The sequence below is a fragment of the Trichomonas vaginalis genome, chromosome I (genome assembly GCF_026262505.1).
Source record: "Trichomonas vaginalis G3 chromosome I, whole genome shotgun sequence".
Lineage (NCBI taxonomy): Eukaryota > Parabasalia > Trichomonadida > Trichomonadidae > Trichomonas > Trichomonas vaginalis.
Genome location: NC_067203.1, coordinates 23,221,367 through 23,241,638, shown reverse-complemented (window position 1 = coordinate 23,241,638; position 20,272 = coordinate 23,221,367). Strand labels below are relative to the sequence as shown.

General features: G+C 30.6%; 13 protein-coding genes and 1 non-coding gene across 14 annotated transcripts, besides 4 other annotated features; 9 read left to right on the top strand and 5 right to left on the bottom strand.

The window, feature by feature from the left end:
- Positions 1 to 930: 930 nt before the first annotated feature.
- Positions 931 to 967: a mobile genetic element.
- A 757-nt stretch (positions 968 to 1,724) lies between these two features.
- Positions 1,725 to 2,390, top strand: TVAGG3_1036210 (islet amyloid polypeptide processing; the record flags this gene model as incomplete). Its single annotated transcript, XM_001580323.2, has 1 exon — positions 1,725 to 2,390. The coding sequence occupies one exon, from the start codon at positions 1,725 to 1,727 to the stop codon at positions 2,388 to 2,390; it is 666 nt and encodes a 221-aa protein (XP_001580373.1).
- A 264-nt stretch (positions 2,391 to 2,654) lies between these two features.
- On the top strand, positions 2,655 to 3,236 carry TVAGG3_1036200 (serine-type endopeptidase protein; the record flags this gene model as incomplete). The annotated part of the gene is made up of 1 exon (XM_001580324.1): positions 2,655 to 3,236. One exon carries the CDS (start codon positions 2,655 to 2,657, stop codon positions 3,234 to 3,236), a length of 582 nt encoding a protein of 193 aa, XP_001580374.1.
- Positions 3,237 to 3,478: 242 nt separating this feature from the next.
- On the bottom strand, positions 3,479 to 3,550 carry TVAGG3_1036190. The gene has a single exon. It is a non-coding gene; the product is annotated as a tRNA-Asp (tRNA).
- Positions 3,551 to 4,015: 465 nt separating this feature from the next.
- TVAGG3_1036180 (uncharacterized protein) lies at positions 4,016 to 4,571 on the bottom strand (the record flags this gene model as incomplete). Its single annotated transcript, XM_001580325.2, has 1 exon — positions 4,159 to 4,557. The coding sequence occupies one exon, from the start codon at positions 4,555 to 4,557 to the stop codon at positions 4,159 to 4,161; it is 399 nt and encodes a 132-aa protein (XP_001580375.1).
- Positions 4,572 to 4,749: 178 nt separating this feature from the next.
- Positions 4,750 to 4,831: a mobile genetic element.
- A 315-nt stretch (positions 4,832 to 5,146) lies between these two features.
- Positions 5,147 to 5,788, top strand: TVAGG3_1036160 (spectrin binding; the record flags this gene model as incomplete). Its single annotated transcript, XM_001580326.1, has 1 exon — positions 5,147 to 5,788. One exon carries the CDS (start codon positions 5,147 to 5,149, stop codon positions 5,786 to 5,788), a length of 642 nt encoding a protein of 213 aa, XP_001580376.1.
- Positions 5,789 to 5,847: 59 nt separating this feature from the next.
- TVAGG3_1036150 (cyclin-dependent kinase inhibitor 2C-related family) lies at positions 5,848 to 7,915 on the top strand (the record flags this gene model as incomplete). Its single annotated transcript, XM_001580327.1, has 1 exon — positions 5,848 to 7,764. One exon carries the CDS (start codon positions 5,848 to 5,850, stop codon positions 7,762 to 7,764), a length of 1,917 nt encoding a protein of 638 aa, XP_001580377.1.
- Positions 7,916 to 7,972: 57 nt separating this feature from the next.
- Positions 7,973 to 8,503, bottom strand: TVAGG3_1036140 (uncharacterized protein; the record flags this gene model as incomplete). Its single annotated transcript, XM_001580328.1, has 1 exon — positions 7,973 to 8,503. The coding sequence occupies one exon, from the start codon at positions 8,501 to 8,503 to the stop codon at positions 7,973 to 7,975; it is 531 nt and encodes a 176-aa protein (XP_001580378.1).
- Positions 8,504 to 8,528: 25 nt separating this feature from the next.
- On the top strand, positions 8,529 to 9,560 carry TVAGG3_1036130 (pectin lyase-like family; the record flags this gene model as incomplete). Its single annotated transcript, XM_001580329.1, has 1 exon — positions 8,529 to 9,560. The coding sequence occupies one exon, from the start codon at positions 8,529 to 8,531 to the stop codon at positions 9,558 to 9,560; it is 1,032 nt and encodes a 343-aa protein (XP_001580379.1).
- Positions 9,561 to 10,041: 481 nt separating this feature from the next.
- Positions 10,042 to 11,939, bottom strand: TVAGG3_1036120 (uncharacterized protein; the record flags this gene model as incomplete). Its single annotated transcript, XM_001580330.1, has 1 exon — positions 10,074 to 11,939. One exon carries the CDS (start codon positions 11,937 to 11,939, stop codon positions 10,074 to 10,076), a length of 1,866 nt encoding a protein of 621 aa, XP_001580380.1.
- A 173-nt stretch (positions 11,940 to 12,112) lies between these two features.
- Positions 12,113 to 13,034: a mobile genetic element.
- A 217-nt stretch (positions 13,035 to 13,251) lies between these two features.
- TVAGG3_1036100 (uncharacterized protein) lies at positions 13,252 to 14,219 on the top strand (the record flags this gene model as incomplete). The annotated part of the gene is made up of 1 exon (XM_001580331.1): positions 13,252 to 14,145. The coding sequence occupies one exon, from the start codon at positions 13,252 to 13,254 to the stop codon at positions 14,143 to 14,145; it is 894 nt and encodes a 297-aa protein (XP_001580381.1).
- Positions 14,220 to 15,052: 833 nt separating this feature from the next.
- Positions 15,053 to 15,424, top strand: TVAGG3_1036090 (uncharacterized protein; the record flags this gene model as incomplete). Its single annotated transcript, XM_001580332.1, has 1 exon — positions 15,074 to 15,424. One exon carries the CDS (start codon positions 15,074 to 15,076, stop codon positions 15,422 to 15,424), a length of 351 nt encoding a protein of 116 aa, XP_001580382.1.
- Positions 15,425 to 16,695: 1,271 nt separating this feature from the next.
- On the bottom strand, positions 16,696 to 16,911 carry TVAGG3_1036080 (uncharacterized protein; the record flags this gene model as incomplete). The annotated part of the gene is made up of 1 exon (XM_051255340.1): positions 16,696 to 16,911. The coding sequence occupies one exon, from the start codon at positions 16,909 to 16,911 to the stop codon at positions 16,696 to 16,698; it is 216 nt and encodes a 71-aa protein (XP_051080914.1).
- Positions 16,912 to 18,049: 1,138 nt separating this feature from the next.
- Positions 18,050 to 20,272: part of a mobile genetic element that runs on past the window's edge.
- On the top strand, positions 18,652 to 19,479 carry TVAGG3_1036070 (uncharacterized protein; the record flags this gene model as incomplete). Its single annotated transcript, XM_001322969.2, has 1 exon — positions 18,652 to 19,479. The coding sequence occupies one exon, from the start codon at positions 18,652 to 18,654 to the stop codon at positions 19,477 to 19,479; it is 828 nt and encodes a 275-aa protein (XP_001323004.2).
- Positions 19,520 to 19,805, top strand: TVAGG3_1036060 (uncharacterized protein; the record flags this gene model as incomplete). Its single annotated transcript, XM_051255339.1, has 1 exon — positions 19,520 to 19,805. A coding segment is annotated over one exon (286 nt), but the record flags the coding sequence as incomplete, so codon positions are not given.

The window sequence follows — 20,272 nt, the reverse complement described above, 5'->3', positions numbered from 1 at the left end:
TTGATTTTTACCTTATCAATATACTTCATATAATATACACATGTTCATGTAAAATTTTTTTTCCAAAATCCTCAGGAATTAAGGGAGTTTTGAATTTTAAGAATTTTTTTTGAATTTTTTCGAAAAAAAATATTTTCAGAACAGCCTTAACGGCTAAGATTTAGGAACAATGTTAAGTATCAAAAAGAAAGGAGGTCTGATATAGACAACATATATCGTTGAAGGTTGAAAAAATCTCTAATATTTGAGCCCAAAATTTCAAATTTTAATTTTTTGAAAAAAGAGGCCACCCGTATGTACGTTTATTTGAGAGGAGGAGGATTATATTTTTGAAAGGGTGAAACATTATGAATATGTTAATTATATAATAATATGTATTATTATAAAAAAGAAAAAATGAAGCACGTTAAAATTTTTCTTTCTTGATTTTTTACAAAATCTACTTAGAATTATGCAAAATATGACTAAATAATTATAAATTTCAAGTTAAATTTTAATTTTGATAAATAATTTAAATTTCAAAATATCAATCAAAGTCAATTTTATTTTTCATATTCAAATGGACTGAGTGTTAACATTTAACATTTTTTGCTAATTGTCGTCAAAAATTAGGCGTAAAGCAAAAATTGATATTTCATATGGTTTTATGATAGATAAGCATTATATTCACACTCATTATATTCGTAAATTTTGAGGTTTATCCTTCGCTTTTAAGATCATTGAATTTGATTTTTATATAAAATAGTTATATATTAGAAAATAATATGAGTTTATGTGATATTATTTTTCAGAAGATTTCATTCTATATGCCTATGAAAAGTACTCTCAAAACCAACTTTTTTCTAATTATAATTAAATCTAGAATATTGTATTATGCTTAGTATTATTTCATTTTTCTCATTCAATTTAGAATTTACAAATGTCAAAAAATTGAGAGCTGTCACTTTTGATGAATTTCTGTTTATTACATTGGTTTGAAATATGTTATTTATACTATTAAATTTAATCAAGATTTTTTTTTGAAAGCTTTCATATTTGTGATGTTTTTCATATTCATTGCTTGGTGGCTTAAGAATTCAGGAAATGATGAATATGGTGGCCTAGAAGATGAAGATATTAACTGGTCCGGACATTCATATTATGAAAAATACACAGGAAAAGGAATCACAATCGCAGTAATGTCTGATAGTGCACTTTTCAACCATGAAGCATATAGTGACGGAGCAATTGAGAATCAATTTATTAATATTTATACAAATGAGATCATGCTAACTACAAATTCATCAAATAAAATTGCCACTGCATCTTTAGCGTTAGCTGCAGGGAAAAGAGGTACAAAATTTGAAGGAGTTGCTCCTGGTGCAAATGTTGCGTCATATTTTTTTACAAATTATTCCAAAAAAGCAGAACACTTACAAACAGTGATCTGCCATCGAAGTACTGAATGGAACATATCAATACTTCAGTATCTATACTTAGAATATCCAAAAGGATATGTTCGTTACGTTGAACCAGAAGTATTACCACATAAAATAGCTGATGACTGCTTATACAATCCATCTGAAGGGAACTGGCCACATCCCATAGTCATTCCTACAGGATACAGAACAGCATCTGATCCAGTTTTGAGTCCTCCAGGAGGATGGCCTTTAATTTTCACAATTGGAGCAGTTTCTAACCGAGGACTTCCTTTATATCAATCTTCTGAATGATCCAGTGTCTTTATGGCTGCTCCTGTTGCCGGAAATGCGCCAATTTACACTGCATCACCTTCATCATCAAATTCAATCAACAAAAACTTTACAACAGCCAATGCCAGTGCAGCCATATTTGCTGGTGGACTTGCCGTATTACTGGAAGCTAATCCTAGTTTAACTTTATCTGATCTTTTTTATGTAACTGCATTTTCAGCGGATAAAGTATATCCAAACTTAATGAATTGGGATGTAAACGCCATAAATCTCAATTACCATAGAAGATTGGGTTTCGGAAGATTAAATCTCGGTCGAGCCGTTGATATTGCATTAAATTGGACTTCAACCGGAGATTTTTATGAATATAAGATTGAGAAGACCCTCAATTTAATTATGCCAGACAAAGAATACAATGTCACTTTTGATTTTACTGAAGAAGAAGCTAAATCAGTTTTATGTGTTAGTTTATTCTTCAAATCGAAGAAGCTTTCATTTGGATCATTGAATCCACATATCATTAGTCCCAAAGGAACAAGGTGCGAAGTGAAACTTATAACAGAAGCCGACACAACATCGAAAATAAGATCTGTTGAATTATTGAGTTATAAATTTTTAGGAGAAAATCCGAAAGGAAAATGGACTGTTTCTTTTAGAATAGCGGATGATGCTTACCATGGAACAATAGAGAATATATGACTAAAGTTCTTCTATAACAAAATAAGTCCTAACTTGGCTTTGATCAGCCAAAGAAAATGTAGCTCTCCATTCGAATCAAATCGATCAAAAGTGACATTTAAAGAAGAAAAAGTCACTTTAATTGCAGGAGAAAAAGCAAGTATAGATGTTGAAGTGAGTGAAGATGCTAAGAAAGCGTACTACTCTATATGGCTATCATCATTAAATGGTGATGACAGAATTTTCATCGATGCAAAATTTAATTCTGATTTCACGAAAATAGAAATGCCATATGTACCTAGCGTATTCAAAGATCAACTCGAAATGATACTAATTGTTGATTCGATGGATCCAAAATGCATTTATTCGTCAAATGTTTCGTTGAATTACAGAATTTTTTTGACTCCAGGCATAATTCGCCCAAAGAATGGAACCGTGTTCTCAACAAAAGACTCTGATTTGAATATTGAATACGCTCTACAGCTAGAAAGAATATTTTACGATGGATATTCTACATCTACAGCTGCAACCATTCTTTCTCCGGAAAGCAAGGCCATTTTAACAAGAAAATGGATCAGAAACGTTGGAAATAAGTACATTTCTAACATTATCCCTTCAACAAAGAAATTTTATTTGCAAATTTCTCCTGCATCTACTGATCGACTGGAAAACTTCGATCCTATGACAATAGAACTATTTATAGTTGAACAAGATGGAAATTATAGACCAATTGTGTTAAATTCATTCAGCAAATCAGTTATCTCTGTTATTATTGTATTATATGTACTAGCAATATGCTGCTTAGTATATCGATATATTGCTTTGTTTTGTTTATCAGAGCATTCATTAAATTGTTATTTTGATTGAGTATTTTTGAATATAATTGATTCTTTTTGTTATGGATTTCTAATAAGGAATTAAATTCATTGGATTCTATTCAAATGAGATATTGTTTTCCAGAAATACCTTCTTTATTAGAAAACAAAATTAATTTTCCTGAGCTATAATAATTTTATGAAACATAGAAAGAGAATCTGCAATAATATATATCTTCAAAGTTTCAAGCATAAAAAGAAATACCATTTCAATCTAATCTCAACCAAAAAAAGCTCGGTCACCGGGAATCGAACCCGGATCAAAAGAACGACAATCTTACATGATAACCATTACACTATGACCGATTTACATTTAAAGTCATTTTAAATATTTTGAAATCATATTGATGCATGATATTACATTTGTTTGTGGTAAATTTTCTTGTCAGTCATTGAAATTTCTAAAGTATCACATAGGTTTCTTGAAGCCAAAACTATAGCTTAAACCTAAATAAATAGTCTTAGCAACACATTAATAAATGAGAATTCTGTTATGTGTTGCCAAGGATGTCGACATTGACAAAAACGCAAAAAATTATTCATATGTTATCTTATAAGATAAATGAAATATGAAAAATATCATAATATTTTATGTTTTTGGTGATTGAAGTAATTGTTTCTTATCCGAAGTATTTGTTGAGATATTGCACCCCAGATGAGGAATAAAGACATTTGAGACTGCTTGAGAGAGTCTTTGAAGAATTTCTTCTTCAATCAGACTTGCCTCTATAAATATTAATTTAATTATTGAAATAATATAATATATTTTACATTGATTCGAAAAACGACAAACAAATGAACATATGAAGTAATTTCTCGTCAACTAATCGAAAAATACAATTTTTTTTTGAAAAATCAGTAAATAAGTGAGCAATTAAACAAACATTCTAAATATATTTCAGTCATATTGATTTCTATGCGCCTCCTGGGCTAAATAACGAATTAATGGCTGCATTTACACTCAGACCATTGAGTTTCAATACAAAGGCTAGTATTAAAAATACATGAATAGCAATTAGTGCGTCAATCAAAAATGGTCGTGGAGGAACTGGAGCTAATGTGATTGTAGAGCAATCAATTACGATTGAATCTGTTTGAACTTCTGTTGAAACTAACTCTGGTGGTCCTTCTGGAACAGTCTGATTTTCAGCTAACTCATCATTTTGTTTTTCTTCTTCAGTTGATATTTCTTTTTCGTTATTTTGCTCTTGATTTTCATCATTTTGTTCATCTGTTAACTGCTCTTCTTCATTATGATCTGAATCATTAACAGAATCTATATTAGCAGAAAGATTTTCTTGTTCTTCTGCCATTGAATGAAGAAAAGTGACATTAATTTATAAGAAGAATAGGAGGCTATGAGGCTCTGATATATAACCAGCACTTCTTAGCCTCCTATTTATCATATAAATGGGGAAAATTATATCGCTTATTATTTAATTTCTCAGATTTACAGTGAGAGTGAAAAGGCAAGGGTTATGTAGTTCTCACAATCTATCCCTTGCCCTTGCACTCTCACTATAATTTTCCAAAACTTTGGATTAATCATGTGCTTTTAACTCAATTTTTGGAACCTTATAAGAGGAAAATAATTGAATGCTAACATATGTTTAAGATTTGAATGGGCAAAACTCTGATCCAAATCTCTTATTTTATGCTTATTGATAAATTCGCAATTTTTTTCTCTGAATTGAAAATCAAACTCCATTAGACTTCATAAGGTTCAATAAGTCATTTTGTATCTATGCATTTTATCCTAAAAGATTATTCATATTTTTGAGCATTTCAGCTTTACTGCCATAGTTAGTGGCTGAAGATTGAATATCAATACTTTGTTTTATGATTAGCTTTATATTTGTTTGTGTTACTGAGTTGTACAGTTACGACTTTGAAAATTTTTTAATGTCCGGTCAAGTCACTGATCAAAAGAAATACAGTGAACTGAGAGATACATATAAAAGTTATATCGATCCATACATTGCATTGTATCAATTAAAAGCCGATAATGATGAAGAATTAACCTCGATTTACAAAACACTCAAAACAAATTTGATTGATTCTAAGAAACGTCACGCACAAGATGTTATACGAGACATTTTTAATATTATTCCGTATAATAACCGCTACACAAAGTCATACTTGAGACTTGCAAAATTTTTTGTTGATGAATATCAAATCAAAGTTGTCACATATATTCCAGACATTTCTCGATACCTATTTCATAAAGAATATGGAACATATTTATGCGAATCAACCGATTTCAAATTCGAAAAAATCGAAAATCTCGACATTCATTCAGAGAATACAATTTACAGAGCTATTATGTACAATGACCTCGAAAAAATCATCACATTCACAGAACAAGAAGACTTTAATGAAATCCAAGAACTCTTTAATGTGTTATATCCATCGAATGGACAATCATTAGAATTTTATACATTACTCGAATTATGTTGTTATCACGGCTCAGTTGATTGTTTCAAGTTATTATTGACTAAATTTCACTCAGAAATCACGGAAAGTGTCTTGAATTATCATTTTTAGGAGGAAATCAAGAGATCATTAGTGAATGTTTGAAACAACAAACGCCTAATGAGAAGTGCATGGAATATGCAATTATTTCACATAACATTGATTTTGTTACATTTTTGATGAATGAATACAATATAGATATTGATTTAGATTGCTGTGGAACTTATAATAATCTTGATGCATTATTAGTTTATTATGATCAAACTAATGATATCAACAAATGCTTTATCCATTCAACTGTTTTCAATAATCTATCTCTTTGTGAATATTTTCTTTCACTTGGTGCAAATATCAACGCAAATGATGAATATGGGAGAACAGCTCTCCATTTTTCAGTTGATTCAGGATACAAAGAAATAATTGAATTTCTTCTTTCACATGGTGCGAATATAAATGAAAAAGATAGAGACGAAACAACCCCTCTTCATATTGCTACCGATCATGAAGATGAAACAATAGTTGAACTTCTTCTTTCACATGGCGCAAATGTAAATGAAAAAGATAACGAAGGAAGAACATCACTTCCCATTGCGACAATTGAAAATAATCAAACAATAATCGAACTTCTCTTATCATATGATGCAAATGTAAATGAAAAAGATAAAAAAGGAAGAACATCGCTTCACATTGCCACATCTCATATCAATAGTGTTCTCCATTTTTTACTTGATTCAGGATACAAAGAAATAATTGAACTTCTTCTTTCACATGGAGCAAATGTAAATGAAAAAGATAACGAAGGAAGAACATCGCTTCACATTGCAATATCTCATATCAATAATGCTCTCCTTTTTTCACTTGATTCAGGATACAAAGAAATAATTGAACTTCTTCTTTCACATGGAGCAAATGTAAATGAAAAAGATAACGAAGGAAGAACATCGCTTCACATTGCAATATCTCATATCAATAGTGTTCTCCATTTTTTACTTGATTCAGGATACAAAGAAATAATTGAACTTCTTCTTTCACATGGAGCAAATGTAAATGAAAAAGATAACGAAGGAAGAACATCACTTCACATTGCGACAATTGAAAATAATCAAACAATAATCGAACTTCTCTTATCATATGATGCAAATGTAAATGAAAAAGATAAAAAAGGAAGAACAGCGCTTCACATTGCCACATATCAAGACATTGAAGAGAAGTTTAATTATTTATATTTTCATAATGCATTTAAAGATGAAGACGATGCAGATGGAGCACTTTTCATTTACAGGTTCATTGTGGAATTTCTTGTTTCTCATTGCGCGAATGTCAATGAAAAAGACAACGAAGGAAGAACAGCTCTACATTATGCAGTAATTGACAATGATAAAGAAAATGTCGAACTTCTTCTTTCAAATGGTGCAAATGTAAATGAAAAAGACAACGAAGGAAGAACATCACTTCACATTGCGACAATTGAAAATAATCAAACAATAATCGAACTTCTCTTATCATATGATGCAAATGTAAATGAAAAAGATAAAAAAGGAAGAACAGCGCTTCACATTGCCACATATCAAGACATTGAAGAGAAGTTTAATTATTTATATTTTCATAATGCATTTAAAGATGAAGACGATGCAGATGGAGCACTTTTCATTTACAGGTTCATTGTGGAATTTCTTGTTTCTCATTGCGCGAATGTCAATGAAAAAGACAACGAAGGAAGAACAGCTCTACATTATGCAGTAATTGACAATGATAAAGAAAATGTCGAACTTCTTCTTTCAAATGGTGCAAATGTAAATGAAAAAGACAACGAAGGAAGAACAGCTCTACATTATGCAGCAATTGGCGATGATAAAGAGATAGTCGAACTTCTTGTTTCACATGGTGCAAATGTAAATGAAAAGGATAACAAAGGGAGAACGGCCCTTAATATTGCAACTAGTAATGAAAGTAAAGAAATTATTGAATTTCTTGTTTCACATGACTCAAAAATCAATGTAAAAAATAAACAAAAGATTAATACATCACGATGCTGTAGATTGCAATAATAAAGAATAGCCGAATATCTTGCTAATCAAAGTGCATATTTGGAGTAAATATCGCCCATAATCAACAATATTTATCGAATCTAATTTAGATACTATCAAGAATTATATCTAATGAATGTAAATTAAGAATAATGAAAGCTATTTTGAGTAAAAACTTTAAATCATTTCTTATAAAAATATTAATTTTTATGAATACAAAAAAATAACATTAAAATCCATTATATCCTGGTGGATCTATTGCAGTAACTGCAACTCCGAATTTTTGGAATTGACGATTCATATCCATGAATTTTATCGAAATATAATGCATATTTTGAAGATCAGAGAAGTCGTCATTTCCTTTATCTTTAAACATCGCTTCCAAATATTCAGTAAATTTTTCATCTAATTCAGATGCGCGTAATGATGAAGCAAATTTCATTGGATCGTATATGTAAAAGGTTAGTCGGACTTTGAGTGAACCAATTTCATAAACATGGGAAACAAGTCCTGTCAAAATTACTAATTCTGTTGCATGAGACCAAGTGAAGTAAGTCCAGCCACATTTTTGTATATAAAGATTTTCCGTTTTTGGATATCTCCATATTACAACTGCTTCTTTTGGTATGTAACCTAAATACAATGCTTGTGGGTATTGGAATGAGTAAACAAGAGATTCGCCGGACTTTATTAAACTTGATGCATCCCTTAAAGTTCCAACTTTCATTTCACATAGATTCTTGAGTTTTAAAGGTTTCATTTTTTTTTCTGAAGAAAATTGACAAATGAATTTAGCATTTTCTAACATTTTATTGGCTAATCTACATCTTGACGGTCAATTTTTAAGAAGCGATATTAATACAAAGAGGTCAAAACTTCATGTCACAGATTCACATTTCAATAAAATCACGAATTCAATATTTTCATCTTCATCTAATGCAAAAAACTATATAGCAGACTCTGAATTCAGTAACATTCTTGGTGGTGCTATTAGAATCAATTACGCTTTTGGCATTAATGATAAAATTTACAAAGATCGTCAAACATGGTATGAAGCGACATATTTCATCAGTAGAGTTAAATTTCTTAATTGCAAAACAAATGATCTTGGCGGTGGTCTCGAGTCTAACCGCGCAAACTTCTCTGCCCAAGATTTATTATTTGAAAAATGCTCAGCCCAAATGGGAGGTGGTGCCCATATCTTGAGATCTTGGGAATGCAACTTTACCCGACTTTGTATTGCCGATAACAGGGCAGAATATGCAGCAGGAATGCATTACGATTCAATGAACGAACAAAACACAACAGAATTTACAGATATAAACGTTACAAGTAATGTGGCCACGAAATGGACTGGTGGCCTTCGAATTGACCACGGAGGTGGAAAACTTAAGAGATTATTTTTCCACAAGAACAATGCATTAGTTGCTTCCGGTTACATGGACTATGCTTGGTACCCGACGCACAAGTTTTTCAGCCAAGTTGTTGCAATTAATAATTCATGTGTCTCTAGAGGTGCCGGAATGACGTTTTTCCATATTAAACATAGAGCTTCAGTTGCAAATAGCGTTTTCATCCAGAATCGTTGCGAAAAATCTGCACATGGAATTTCTGTCGAAAATGTTGACGGAATTTTGACGATTTCTAATTGTTATTTTGATGGACCACAAAATGAACAGATTTATCCTCGTTACAATGAAACAATCATTAAATTTGTCGGAAATGAAAACAAATTTGATGTAAAATCAGATGAAATCATCGCATTCAAAGACCTTCAAATGGCCGAATTCAAGAATGCCTTTTATGATGCTCAGTAATAGAGATTTTTTTTTAAATTGATATATTGTTGTATGTAAACAATTTAACTAAATATATTTGGTATATAAAGTTATTTTATTTATGAGTTATCATCAATTTCTCTCTTTCCATGTAATTGAAAGAACTTTGGAGAAATATATACATGTTTAATAGGGATGATTGCAAAAAGTCCATTAGCATATAATATAATGCTTATAATTAGTAAAATTAATATACATTTCAAGGCTATCAAGGCTTTATATGTTTAGTTTCAATCCGGAATTCTTGTAAAGCTTCTGTTTGGTTCGAGCAAAGTTCCAAATAATCCTTGATATTCCTAGTAATACGGAAATTATGGTATCTTGGTCGAGTAATCTATCAATTAAGCTTGAAAAGATCTTTTGACCGGAATATTAATTAAATAAACATCTTTTCCAAAATATAACAATATAATAAAGAACAGTTTAATCTCTATTTAAATAAAAATAAAACAAAAACATCAAAAAAACATATATAAAATATATAAAATTGAGCTACCGAACTGTATGCAGTACTGAATTTAGATGGTTAATAGCTTCAGTTGTAGTGTTGTATTCGTTTTCGATAGCAAGAATATTAGCTTTTGCCTTTAATTGGCTTAATATCGATATAACGTCTGTCAGTTGTGATATACACTTCTCTACCGATGGTTCTGAGAAGAGAGATCTGATGCAACTGGCAAGATTATTCGCATATGTCGACCATTGTCTTGCAAACGCTCTCTGAGGTGTATCTTTGAATCTCCTTTCAGCTCGGATACAAGCGCTTGACAAATTATGGAGGGAACTGTCTGCTTCGATAAATGCGAGCTGAACAGTGTTGAGAGAAGCATTTACATTGGACAACTCGAAGGCTGTGACCTCGCATATTGATGCCAAATAACTGGAAGCCCCTTGCGCGAACAAAATAAAGAATGGTCCGATGGAATGAATTTTTTGTTTGGTAATTTGGGGATGATTGAGGTATGACCTGATTTTTACTAAGTTCCAGAATAGAATAGAACACATTCCGGCTTCAGAAGGGTCTTGTATCGTCATATGATACTCATGTAATTTTGTAATCGAACTTGAGAGAGCGTTCATCAAGTTTGTAAGTAGTATAAAGCCTGTTCTGTTATGAGCGATGTATTCGTCGATGATAGAAACGTTCAAAACGATGTTTGATACAAGATCTGGTAAATCTGGATGTAATTTGCCGGAAATCGGGCCAAACTTGGTTAATGCTGACAATGATTTGCCAAATAACGATCCTGCTTGAGTAATTTTTGCTGGCGAGTAATCTAAAAATAATTGTTTGTAAAGCATATGAGTTGTTTGGAAATAAGTAACCCAGCTTGCAACAATCTCATGGTTCTCTACGGATCTGAGTACTGTTTCTGCTTTTCCTGCAGATTCGTAAATAATTTTCAAAATTTTCTTTTGGTCGGGAATTGTGTTCTCAACAATTGGTTGCATATCATACTGAGGTTTCATTAACGTAAATGTATATGATGGTTCATTCATATCTGATGAAATAATTTGAGTTTTTTCCAAATTCATCAGAGCCCAGCGAACATCTAAAACATTCTTATCATGGTAAACCTTAAGCGTTTCTATTAATATACTCTGCAATCCTTCATCAATAAAGTCACAACTTAACGTTTCGCTTAATTCGACGAAAAACTCTCTGTATTGGGTTGAAACGTTATCGGAAGCGTGTAAAGCGAGATATCCAACATCGCGCACACAAAATTTTGTTGAAATGAAATGAGATGTGAATAATAATAGCTTTGTTAAGGGTTGGATGAGAAGATCCGAGATCTCCAAGTCATCTATATAGTCTAGATATAATTGGATAAGGATATCTCTGTTATAAACAAGTAATAAAGGGTCAGATTCAGTATAAGCTTTCTGAACGATCTCAATAACATTTGTTTCGTTGTACGGGATGTTTTCTAGAAGCTCCTTAATGGCAATCATCAAACTTTTGTCATTGTTTACGAAAGAAGGAATTTTACAAATTAATTCGACTTGAGTTTGATGTGAATCAATATCGTAATGGCATTCTGGATAAGCATCCGGAAATGTACTCTCTGTAATGCTTAAGAAGTTTTTATTAAGATGAAGTTTTTTATATTGAAGCATAGGCATTGATTTCGATAATTTCGGTGCAATCGTTAAAGAACGCATCGGAGAACTATTTTCCGCTTCACCTGGAAGCTCAGGCTCTAGTTTTGAAAATATGTCGTTATTTGGATTACAAAGATGCTCTATTTTGTATTCCTCACTGTTTAGAACCATCGGCTCTTTCTCTTCCGGTTCTAGAGGACTAGAGTCAGTATCGGCCTCAAATGGTCGAAAGTTGACTCTTTTAGTCGACATTTTTTCTTCAGAAAAATCATTTTTCCTCTCAATTTTTAGACAAAGGACTTTACAAAATATCGAAAATTGAATAGGAAACAAGCCTACCGGAAAGGAAAATTTGGCTTTGTGGTATCCATAAATGAAAAATATTCAAAAACAATTTGAAAAATTTTAGATTAATTTTTGGAAAAAAAGGTGACCAAACTATTTTTTGAAAGTCCGCCATAACTTTAATGGTACTATTTCAGCGTGTACAATGAATACAAAAATTCTAAGAGTGCCACATAAAATAGTACTTTAGACTTGAGTTAATGCTACCAAGCAAATGTTAAAAAGATGACTTTAGTGTTTTGATAATCAAAGATTAAAATCATTATTGTCTAAATCAATAATCATAACGACAGAAGTTAATGTTTTTTCATCAGTGCTTTAAATCCACTTTTAAAAGTATACCTCAAAAATCAAAATATCAAAAAAAATTGGCCGATAGGTTTGGCTTTAATTTTTGTCTGCTTTTATGATTTGATATGGATGTTATAATTTTAAAAGTTGAGCCAAATTCACCAATAGATTTTTGAGATTTGCAAATACTCAATAATTTTCAGCGTGTTATCTTTTATTAAAAGAACTATTTGGTTTCAGTATCATATAAATTGATATTTACTTTCTATTTGAACCTTCATTTAGCTAATGATTTAATAATACAGATTTCATCTAGTCCTTATAAGAGAATTTTGAATTTGTTATAATAAAAAAACAAACAGATATAGCTTACACTTCTATAATAAAGATACCTTTTATAGAAATCAGTATGAAATGTGTTTTGGCTTATTGGAAGCATATCAGACATAATCGCCATAATCAAAAAATCTATATACCCAATAAGTAATAAATTTGTCGATATAGATTTTCCATAAAATTAGTTTTTAGTCTGATCTTAAAATAAATTTAATTTTTTATAAAAAAAATCACATTTAAAAGTACCTTTTTAGTAGCTCGAAATCCTGTTGGTGGATTTGGGGCGTACTTCAAAATTAGCTTTTCTTCTACATATGCAAGCTATATTTTAAATATGGAGCAAATCGGATCGGCGAAAGGAGTTTAGTTACCTTTTTGGAAAATTTATTTTGAATTGCAAATGCTGCTATTGGGATGGAAACAGGTAGCCCATAATAAAGCAAACGAAATCTAATGTGTTTTTAAGGAAATAGGTGTAAATCGTAAATTGAAAAATTTAAATTGTACATTATCATTGATTATGTTTACAGAATGTCATTTTTAAAGCTGTGTTATTAGTTTTAGCATGTTAATTGTTCATTTTAAGAAAATGATGTCGGGCAAAATATTCGGATCTTTTGCAAGGATCCCAAAAAAGAAAAAATTCGATAATGATGATATGCTGGATGCATCAAATTCTAGTGCAAACGAAAAAGATTTCTCATCTGCGAACTTAAATTCTCGAGGAAGATTTTCTTCACATGATAATCAATTAACAAGTGCAGATAAAGAAACAAGAACGAGTATGTATTTATCAAATAGAAGTTTTAAATCAAAAGAAAACGATACTTCCAGTCAATCAGGTCCAAATTCAGGAAATGATCATAAGTCAGGAAGCCAAGTCGATAAATCATCTGGTTCATCAGGTACTATGGTAAAAAGTTCTATTATTTTCCATGATTTTAAGCGCAACGATAGAAAAGAAGTTCCTGAATTTGAACCAGTAAAGAAAAGCGATTCTCTCACCAGTATTGAGTTTACAATTAATGATGATCCTTCCACATTTGTACCTCTCATTTCCCAGCCTTTAAGACAAAGGCTGGAAATTAATTTGCCAATAAATGAATACAATGCTGCTCGTTTACAAACAACTTTAGGCATTAATAGTACGAGTGATCGAATTGAAGACTTAGAAAACACTACAGCTTCTGCAGAAGAGCAAATTAATACAATTCATAATAAAATGGAAGAAGTTATGATTAAATCACAAATACTAAACCAAACTGCTCAAGTTGTATCACAAAAACTGACTGCTCTTAATGAACTTGCGGATTCTCTCGATAAATCTCAAGAAAATACATTTATTTATTCATTTGGATGGATTGTTTGGGTACTATCAGTCATTTCACAGCTTCTTAGCTATATTTACCAAGGAATCCGTAAACAAAATTTGAGATCTTCTAATAAACCTGTCGTTCAGGAAAAAGAAGAAACAAAGAATTCTTAACTATACATATATGAATGTTTTTCTAATCTTTTTATACTATGTTTGTAATTTCTTTTATCATTAAAAATTTTTTTATATTCTAATCATATTTTGCTCTGTTTACTGAATTTTATGAGTAAATGATACCAATTGTCATGTGTTTTATAATAAATAAGTCCATATTGATTCCTACAAATCTGAGACCTATTCTCTTACTGCATAGAACCTATATTCAAAACCATAGCTAGATGATAGTTTCTGAAGTGATAAATATATTTCCCGTTTGCGTTCAATATGTCTATCAGGACACTTCATTGGTGTCCAAAAAAATTTAAGGTTAAGAGTTTCCATACCTTTTTGAAGAATTCATTTTTGTTTGGATGAACATTGATATCATAGTCTTTTGATCTCCATCCGATGTATATTAAGTTTCTCATAAAAATATCATATCTAAATCCATTCTCGCATTTCATTTCGCGAAAATATACAGTATTCGGACAAATTTCATTATAAATTTGTATTACTCACTATATCGTGATTAAATCTCTAGGAAAAACATGATATTGACTCATCCGCTTCCGAGTAGTATATGATGCGGGTTGTGTGACTTTTTTTGTAATCGTAAGAATTCTCACATAATTGAATGATTTTTGAACATACTTCCGAATAGCAGATTTTAAAAATTTATGAATAATTTATAAAAAGTTTTTATTCCTATAATTCCTATATTACCATTAATAAAAAGAATATATTTTATAATAGTTTCATTTCGAACATGTTAAAATTTATCTGCATTTCGAAAAATTTTATTATAAATGATAATATAATTTATTAAATTAATATATAACTTATGAATTTTTACTTTTTGTATGAAATAAAATTTAGTATTAATAAAGTTATAAAATAAATTGGTGCATGTTAGATGTAAATAAGATATAAAAAGGTGTTTATGAATACTTTAGCAGAACTTCTACTGGTAGAGTTTATACTGGCAGAACTTCTACTGGCAGAACTTCTACTGGTAGAGTTTATACTGGCAGAACTTCTACTGTTTCCCTCAAAATTGAATACTTTAGCAGAACTTCTACTGGTAGAGTTTATACTGGCAGAACTTCTACTGGTAGAGTTTATACTGGCAGAACTTCTACTGGCAGAACTTCTACTGGTAGAGTTTATACTGGCAGAACTTCTACTAGTAAAGTTTCTACTGGTAGAACTTCTACTGGCAGAATTTCTACTGGTTATATATGGTGTCAATTTTTTAAAAAATTTTGAATTCAATGAGTTATATCAAAAATAAAATTCTTGAATAGAGTAAAAAAATTTAAATAATTTATTTAAATATTTTCTTCTGACATTTTTGAATAATTTATTTTTTTAATTCGTAAGAAAATGAGTGGATCAAGATTCGTAACCGTCAATCAATTAATGGATGCTCTCACCAATTCTTAAAATGTTAAACAAGTAGATGTTATTTCGATGATTATGTAGAAAGTTTATATTATAAAGGTAAACATAATATTAAACCCATTGCTTTTGCATTTGATAATAAATTAATTGAAAATGCAAAAATTTGGGAATTAATTCCAGATATTGAATATATAACGAATATAACTAATAAATGGTTCAAACGAATTCCAACCACAAAAGTTCTTTGTAAATTAATGATCAAAACCGAGGCCAAAGAATTTCATGAATTTACATATCATCCAAATAAAGTTTCAGAACTAGAAAATGAAAAACTTCAGAAAAAATTAAACGATAGACTTTCAAATGATCGTATTGAAAAAATAAATAAACTAGCAGAAGTTGCATTTAATAATGAAATATTTGATGAATATAACCTTGAACTCAGTGATGGGCTTTAAGGACCCGGGCTCAACGAGTCATGATTTATGAAATCAATAATTTGATTTATTCGCTCTTCAATAATTTCTATTCTTTTTGTTAAATCATCTATTTTCATTAATGAGGTGATTCTTGATTGAGGAATAGATTTCAAACTAACCACCCTTTTATTTTTGAAATTTTGAATCCATCAACTTTAAACATTTTATTCAATTTACACGTTGTCAATTCTTCAAATAATTTTTTATTATTAGCATAATAGTCATTAAATTCTTCAACAGATGAAAAAATTTTTATTTCAGTAATTGGTTTAACAACGTTTATTTTTTGTTGAACATTTTCACTTTCATTTATTTCTTCCTCCTCTGTTTCATTTATTTTTAAAATCGGTTTCATTTATCATTAAATAAAAATTAGAATATAAGTGATGAAATATATTTTTTAATTAATATTAAATCAGAAATGGCGGCAGGATTCTTTAAAAAATTATGGGATGGAATTAAGAAAGCTGCAGGTTGGGTTCATAAAAAGATTATTAAACCCGTTGCAAACTTTTTGGCACCAGTAGCGAAAACGGCAGGAACTATCATAGGTGGAGTATTAGGTACTAAAGCAGGTAATCCGGCGATGGGAGCACAAGCAGGTAACGCAATTGGTGGAATTGCTGAAGGAATACTTAATAAAATAGGAGGTAAATAGTGGAAAAATAAATAAATATTATTTTTATCTTAGTATCGGTTGAAGTCTTTGATAAACTTTTTCTCCTTTATTTAATATTTCTCTTATTGGGGCAGCTTTTGGCGTTATTGATTCAGCAACGTCACTAATTGCTTCTTTATTCTTAAATATCCAATTTGCTCCTTTCTTCATTGTTTCCCAAACTTTATGCGCTCCTCTTTTTACTTTATCCCATAATTTTTTAAAGAATCCTGCAGCCATAGTTGATTATTTCATTAAAATTAAAAATTCATTTTCATCTTTTAATTTTGATTTTTTATTTATTAATAAATGACGACTAACTATTTGGTGCCAAACACTAAACCAATTAATGGAAATGTATTTCATTCATTCGAAAAGATAAATGAAATATTCGCAAAGAATGACGGTAGAAATATTATAGAGAACTTGAAAGTTCATGCTATGACTCTGATGCTCCATATTTTGATGATAAACAAACTCATTTAAGAATTACAAATCCGGCTCATGATGTGATCAATTAGGTGACACATATATTTAAACGCAAAGTTAAAGCAAACTCTAGTTTCAAATAAAAGCTTTCACATGCGATGCCGCTTTTAAATGCATGCGTTTATTCGTTGGTTACAAATCATCAAATCAAAGCTTTAAACATTAGAAGTAGAAACTGAAAGAGGTATGCCGGTTATCTTCAAATGGATTGCGCCCGTGAATCTTTCGCATTTGCAACATATATAAACCAAAATCAGAAAGGAAAGTTTAAAAAGTTTGTTCATTCGTTATATAATAATGTTCAAAAAATATGATAACTCAGTATGTGGTAAATATATTGACCCTTCAGAAGTTTTCAAGAACGCAAATGAAGAAGTTGATGTCACTTTTGATATGATTATTCCGGTAAATGATTTGTTAGCATTTCAGGCGTTCGATGATTATCCTAAATCATTTGGTGAAATCATTCTTAAATATTATGTTTTTCAGGGATACTTTAGTATTTTGTCAGGTTGACCCGTTAAGAGTTGCTGATTTACAAAATTACGTTTATGAAAAGATAACTGATGAAAATTATGAAAAGATTATGAATCATGTTTATAAATATGATCGCAAATTCCAACAAATCGGACTTCCTGCCAAATTAATTACAAGCTTAGCCGCTACATCTGCTGACGCAACAGTTGATAACGTTATTATTTCATGCACAAAGATGGAAGTTTTAGAGGATAAATGCATTACACCAGGATACGGTTTAATTGAAGAATCAGTTAAAGCAATACCACGTTTATTCAGTAAGGAAGATCCATTCATGATTCCAGCTCAACATATTGACGTTCGTTCACTAAATGGAGGTTGCATCACTCCTGAAGGTATCAGCTCAGATTTCTCATACGCTCTTCATAATGTTACAGATGTTGTGTTAACATTTCCGAAGAATGCAATGCAAAGAACAGTTTTAGAAAATCCAATGCTTCGAGGTCTTCAGGTCACTATAGATTCCAGAAACTTCCCTGATCAAGCGATGACCACAGTGGGCGACATATTCTTTACACGTATGCTTCAAGCTTCTGATTTAGATGGAGTGAATGAATGCACAGAAGAATATGAGGACTCATTAACTAGACCACTGAATGATGATAATGGCACGCCATTAGCTAGAACATGGAAAGACCAAACTTCATTCTTATGCACTATTCCAGTTCAACGTGATGGAGCGGGTATATTCTTTGATGGATTAGAAACTTTCAATTCACAAGTTACAGTACAAGTGAAAGCTTATCCAATCATTCAGGGTGTAAATGACACTTACTGTTCAAAGGTGACAAATCCTCCTCAGGTTTGGTTTACTAGGACTACATATTGGACATGGACACCGGATGAAGGTTTGAAATATCATTCAACAGGTACACACCACCACAGTATAGAAGTTCATATGATGAAATATTGATGAATAGAAATGTTTAAAATTATAAATTTATTTTTGATTAAATGGATTTAAATTCATCCACCCCTTATGAAGAATTAGCGGGAGTATATAATACATACGTAGATGATATGATTAATGAAGCATTGAGTGATAATAGAAATGCTCTATCTAAGGAAAAATTAATGAAAATTCCATATTCTGAATGTTACTTAAATTCAATCACTGCAGCAATTGGTAAACAAAATAAAGGTAAAACATTAACGATATTAAAACAAATTATCATTATTGCTAACACTTCCCCCTATTCACATGTGTTAATTTATATCAACCGTTCAGGTTCACCTTCAGATGATACATTTGAATCTTTAAAGCATTTAATCAAAATTCCAATTATTTATTTATCACAAGAAGAAGCAGAAGATTATTTAAAAAACTTTTTAATGTATAAAGAATTATATAATACAATCAAGAAGCAAGGATTAGAGGATAAAATTATTGATAAACAACGAGATGAATTATTTGAAACACTTTCTATTTCAAATTTTGATAGAGAATTTTTGCATTCACTCATTTTTCTAGATGATGCAGTGAAATCAAAACTAATAACTAATGAGAAATCATATTTTAATCAATTATTAACTCAATGTCGACACATTCAGTGTTCATTCTTTATGGCTGTTCAATACTTCAAAGCATTAAGCACAAACATTAAATCAAATCTATCAACCCTTTTCATTTTCAGTGGGTTTAGTCGTCAACAGTTGAACGTTATGCTTTATCAAGTGAATTTACCAATGAGCATTAATGAACTTTACACACAATATCAGCAATTAGGTGAACATGGAAAAATAATAGTTGATTTAAATAAAGGAAGTGTTAAATTTGATTAACTTTTTATAATTAATTTTTATTTTTTATTTATAATTAAACATGACAGAAATAGCAAATCTTCTACAGGTTCCATTAAAACAAGGGACAAACAAAAAGGGTGCATATAATAGAACTATGAAAGTTCCTGATGGAATGAAAGAATTAGTTCATATTGTTGCTGGTCTTCAAAAAGATGTTAAACAAATGAGAAACGTTTTAACATTACCAGAAGCTCAAGCATATGCCAAACGTCATGGTCCAAATTGGGAAGCACACGAAGCAGACATTACGGGTCCAAATGGAAAACCTGATGGTATAAATGAAGTTTTCGTTACTGATGGTCAAGGTAATATTAAAGTCATAAATGGGTATAAATTAACTATAACTGATTATCCTAAACGTAAAGCATATAATGAACGTTATCCTATGAAATTTGATGAAAATGGAAAAGCTGTTAAACAACATATCGGAGAAGGTGAAAATGGTCCAATTAATTCATACCGTCATAATCCATATTCTTATTTCAATGAAGAATTAAATGCTATTCAAGAGGGACCGGATGGATTACCACGATATTCTAACCAGTTTGATGGTCAATATGCAAATTTGAGACCTGAAATTCCAGCTAAGAAATTCTTTAAAGTTGCTTTATTCGATCCAGTGTTCAATGAACAGAAAGAAGCAATGAAAGCAGAATTTAAACCAATTCAAGTGGCAAGAATTTCTTCATCTTCACTTTCAGAAGCGTTCAAGGAATTGATAAAGAAACCACTTTATTCTCAACAAGGTTATAACTTTAATTTAATCAACAAC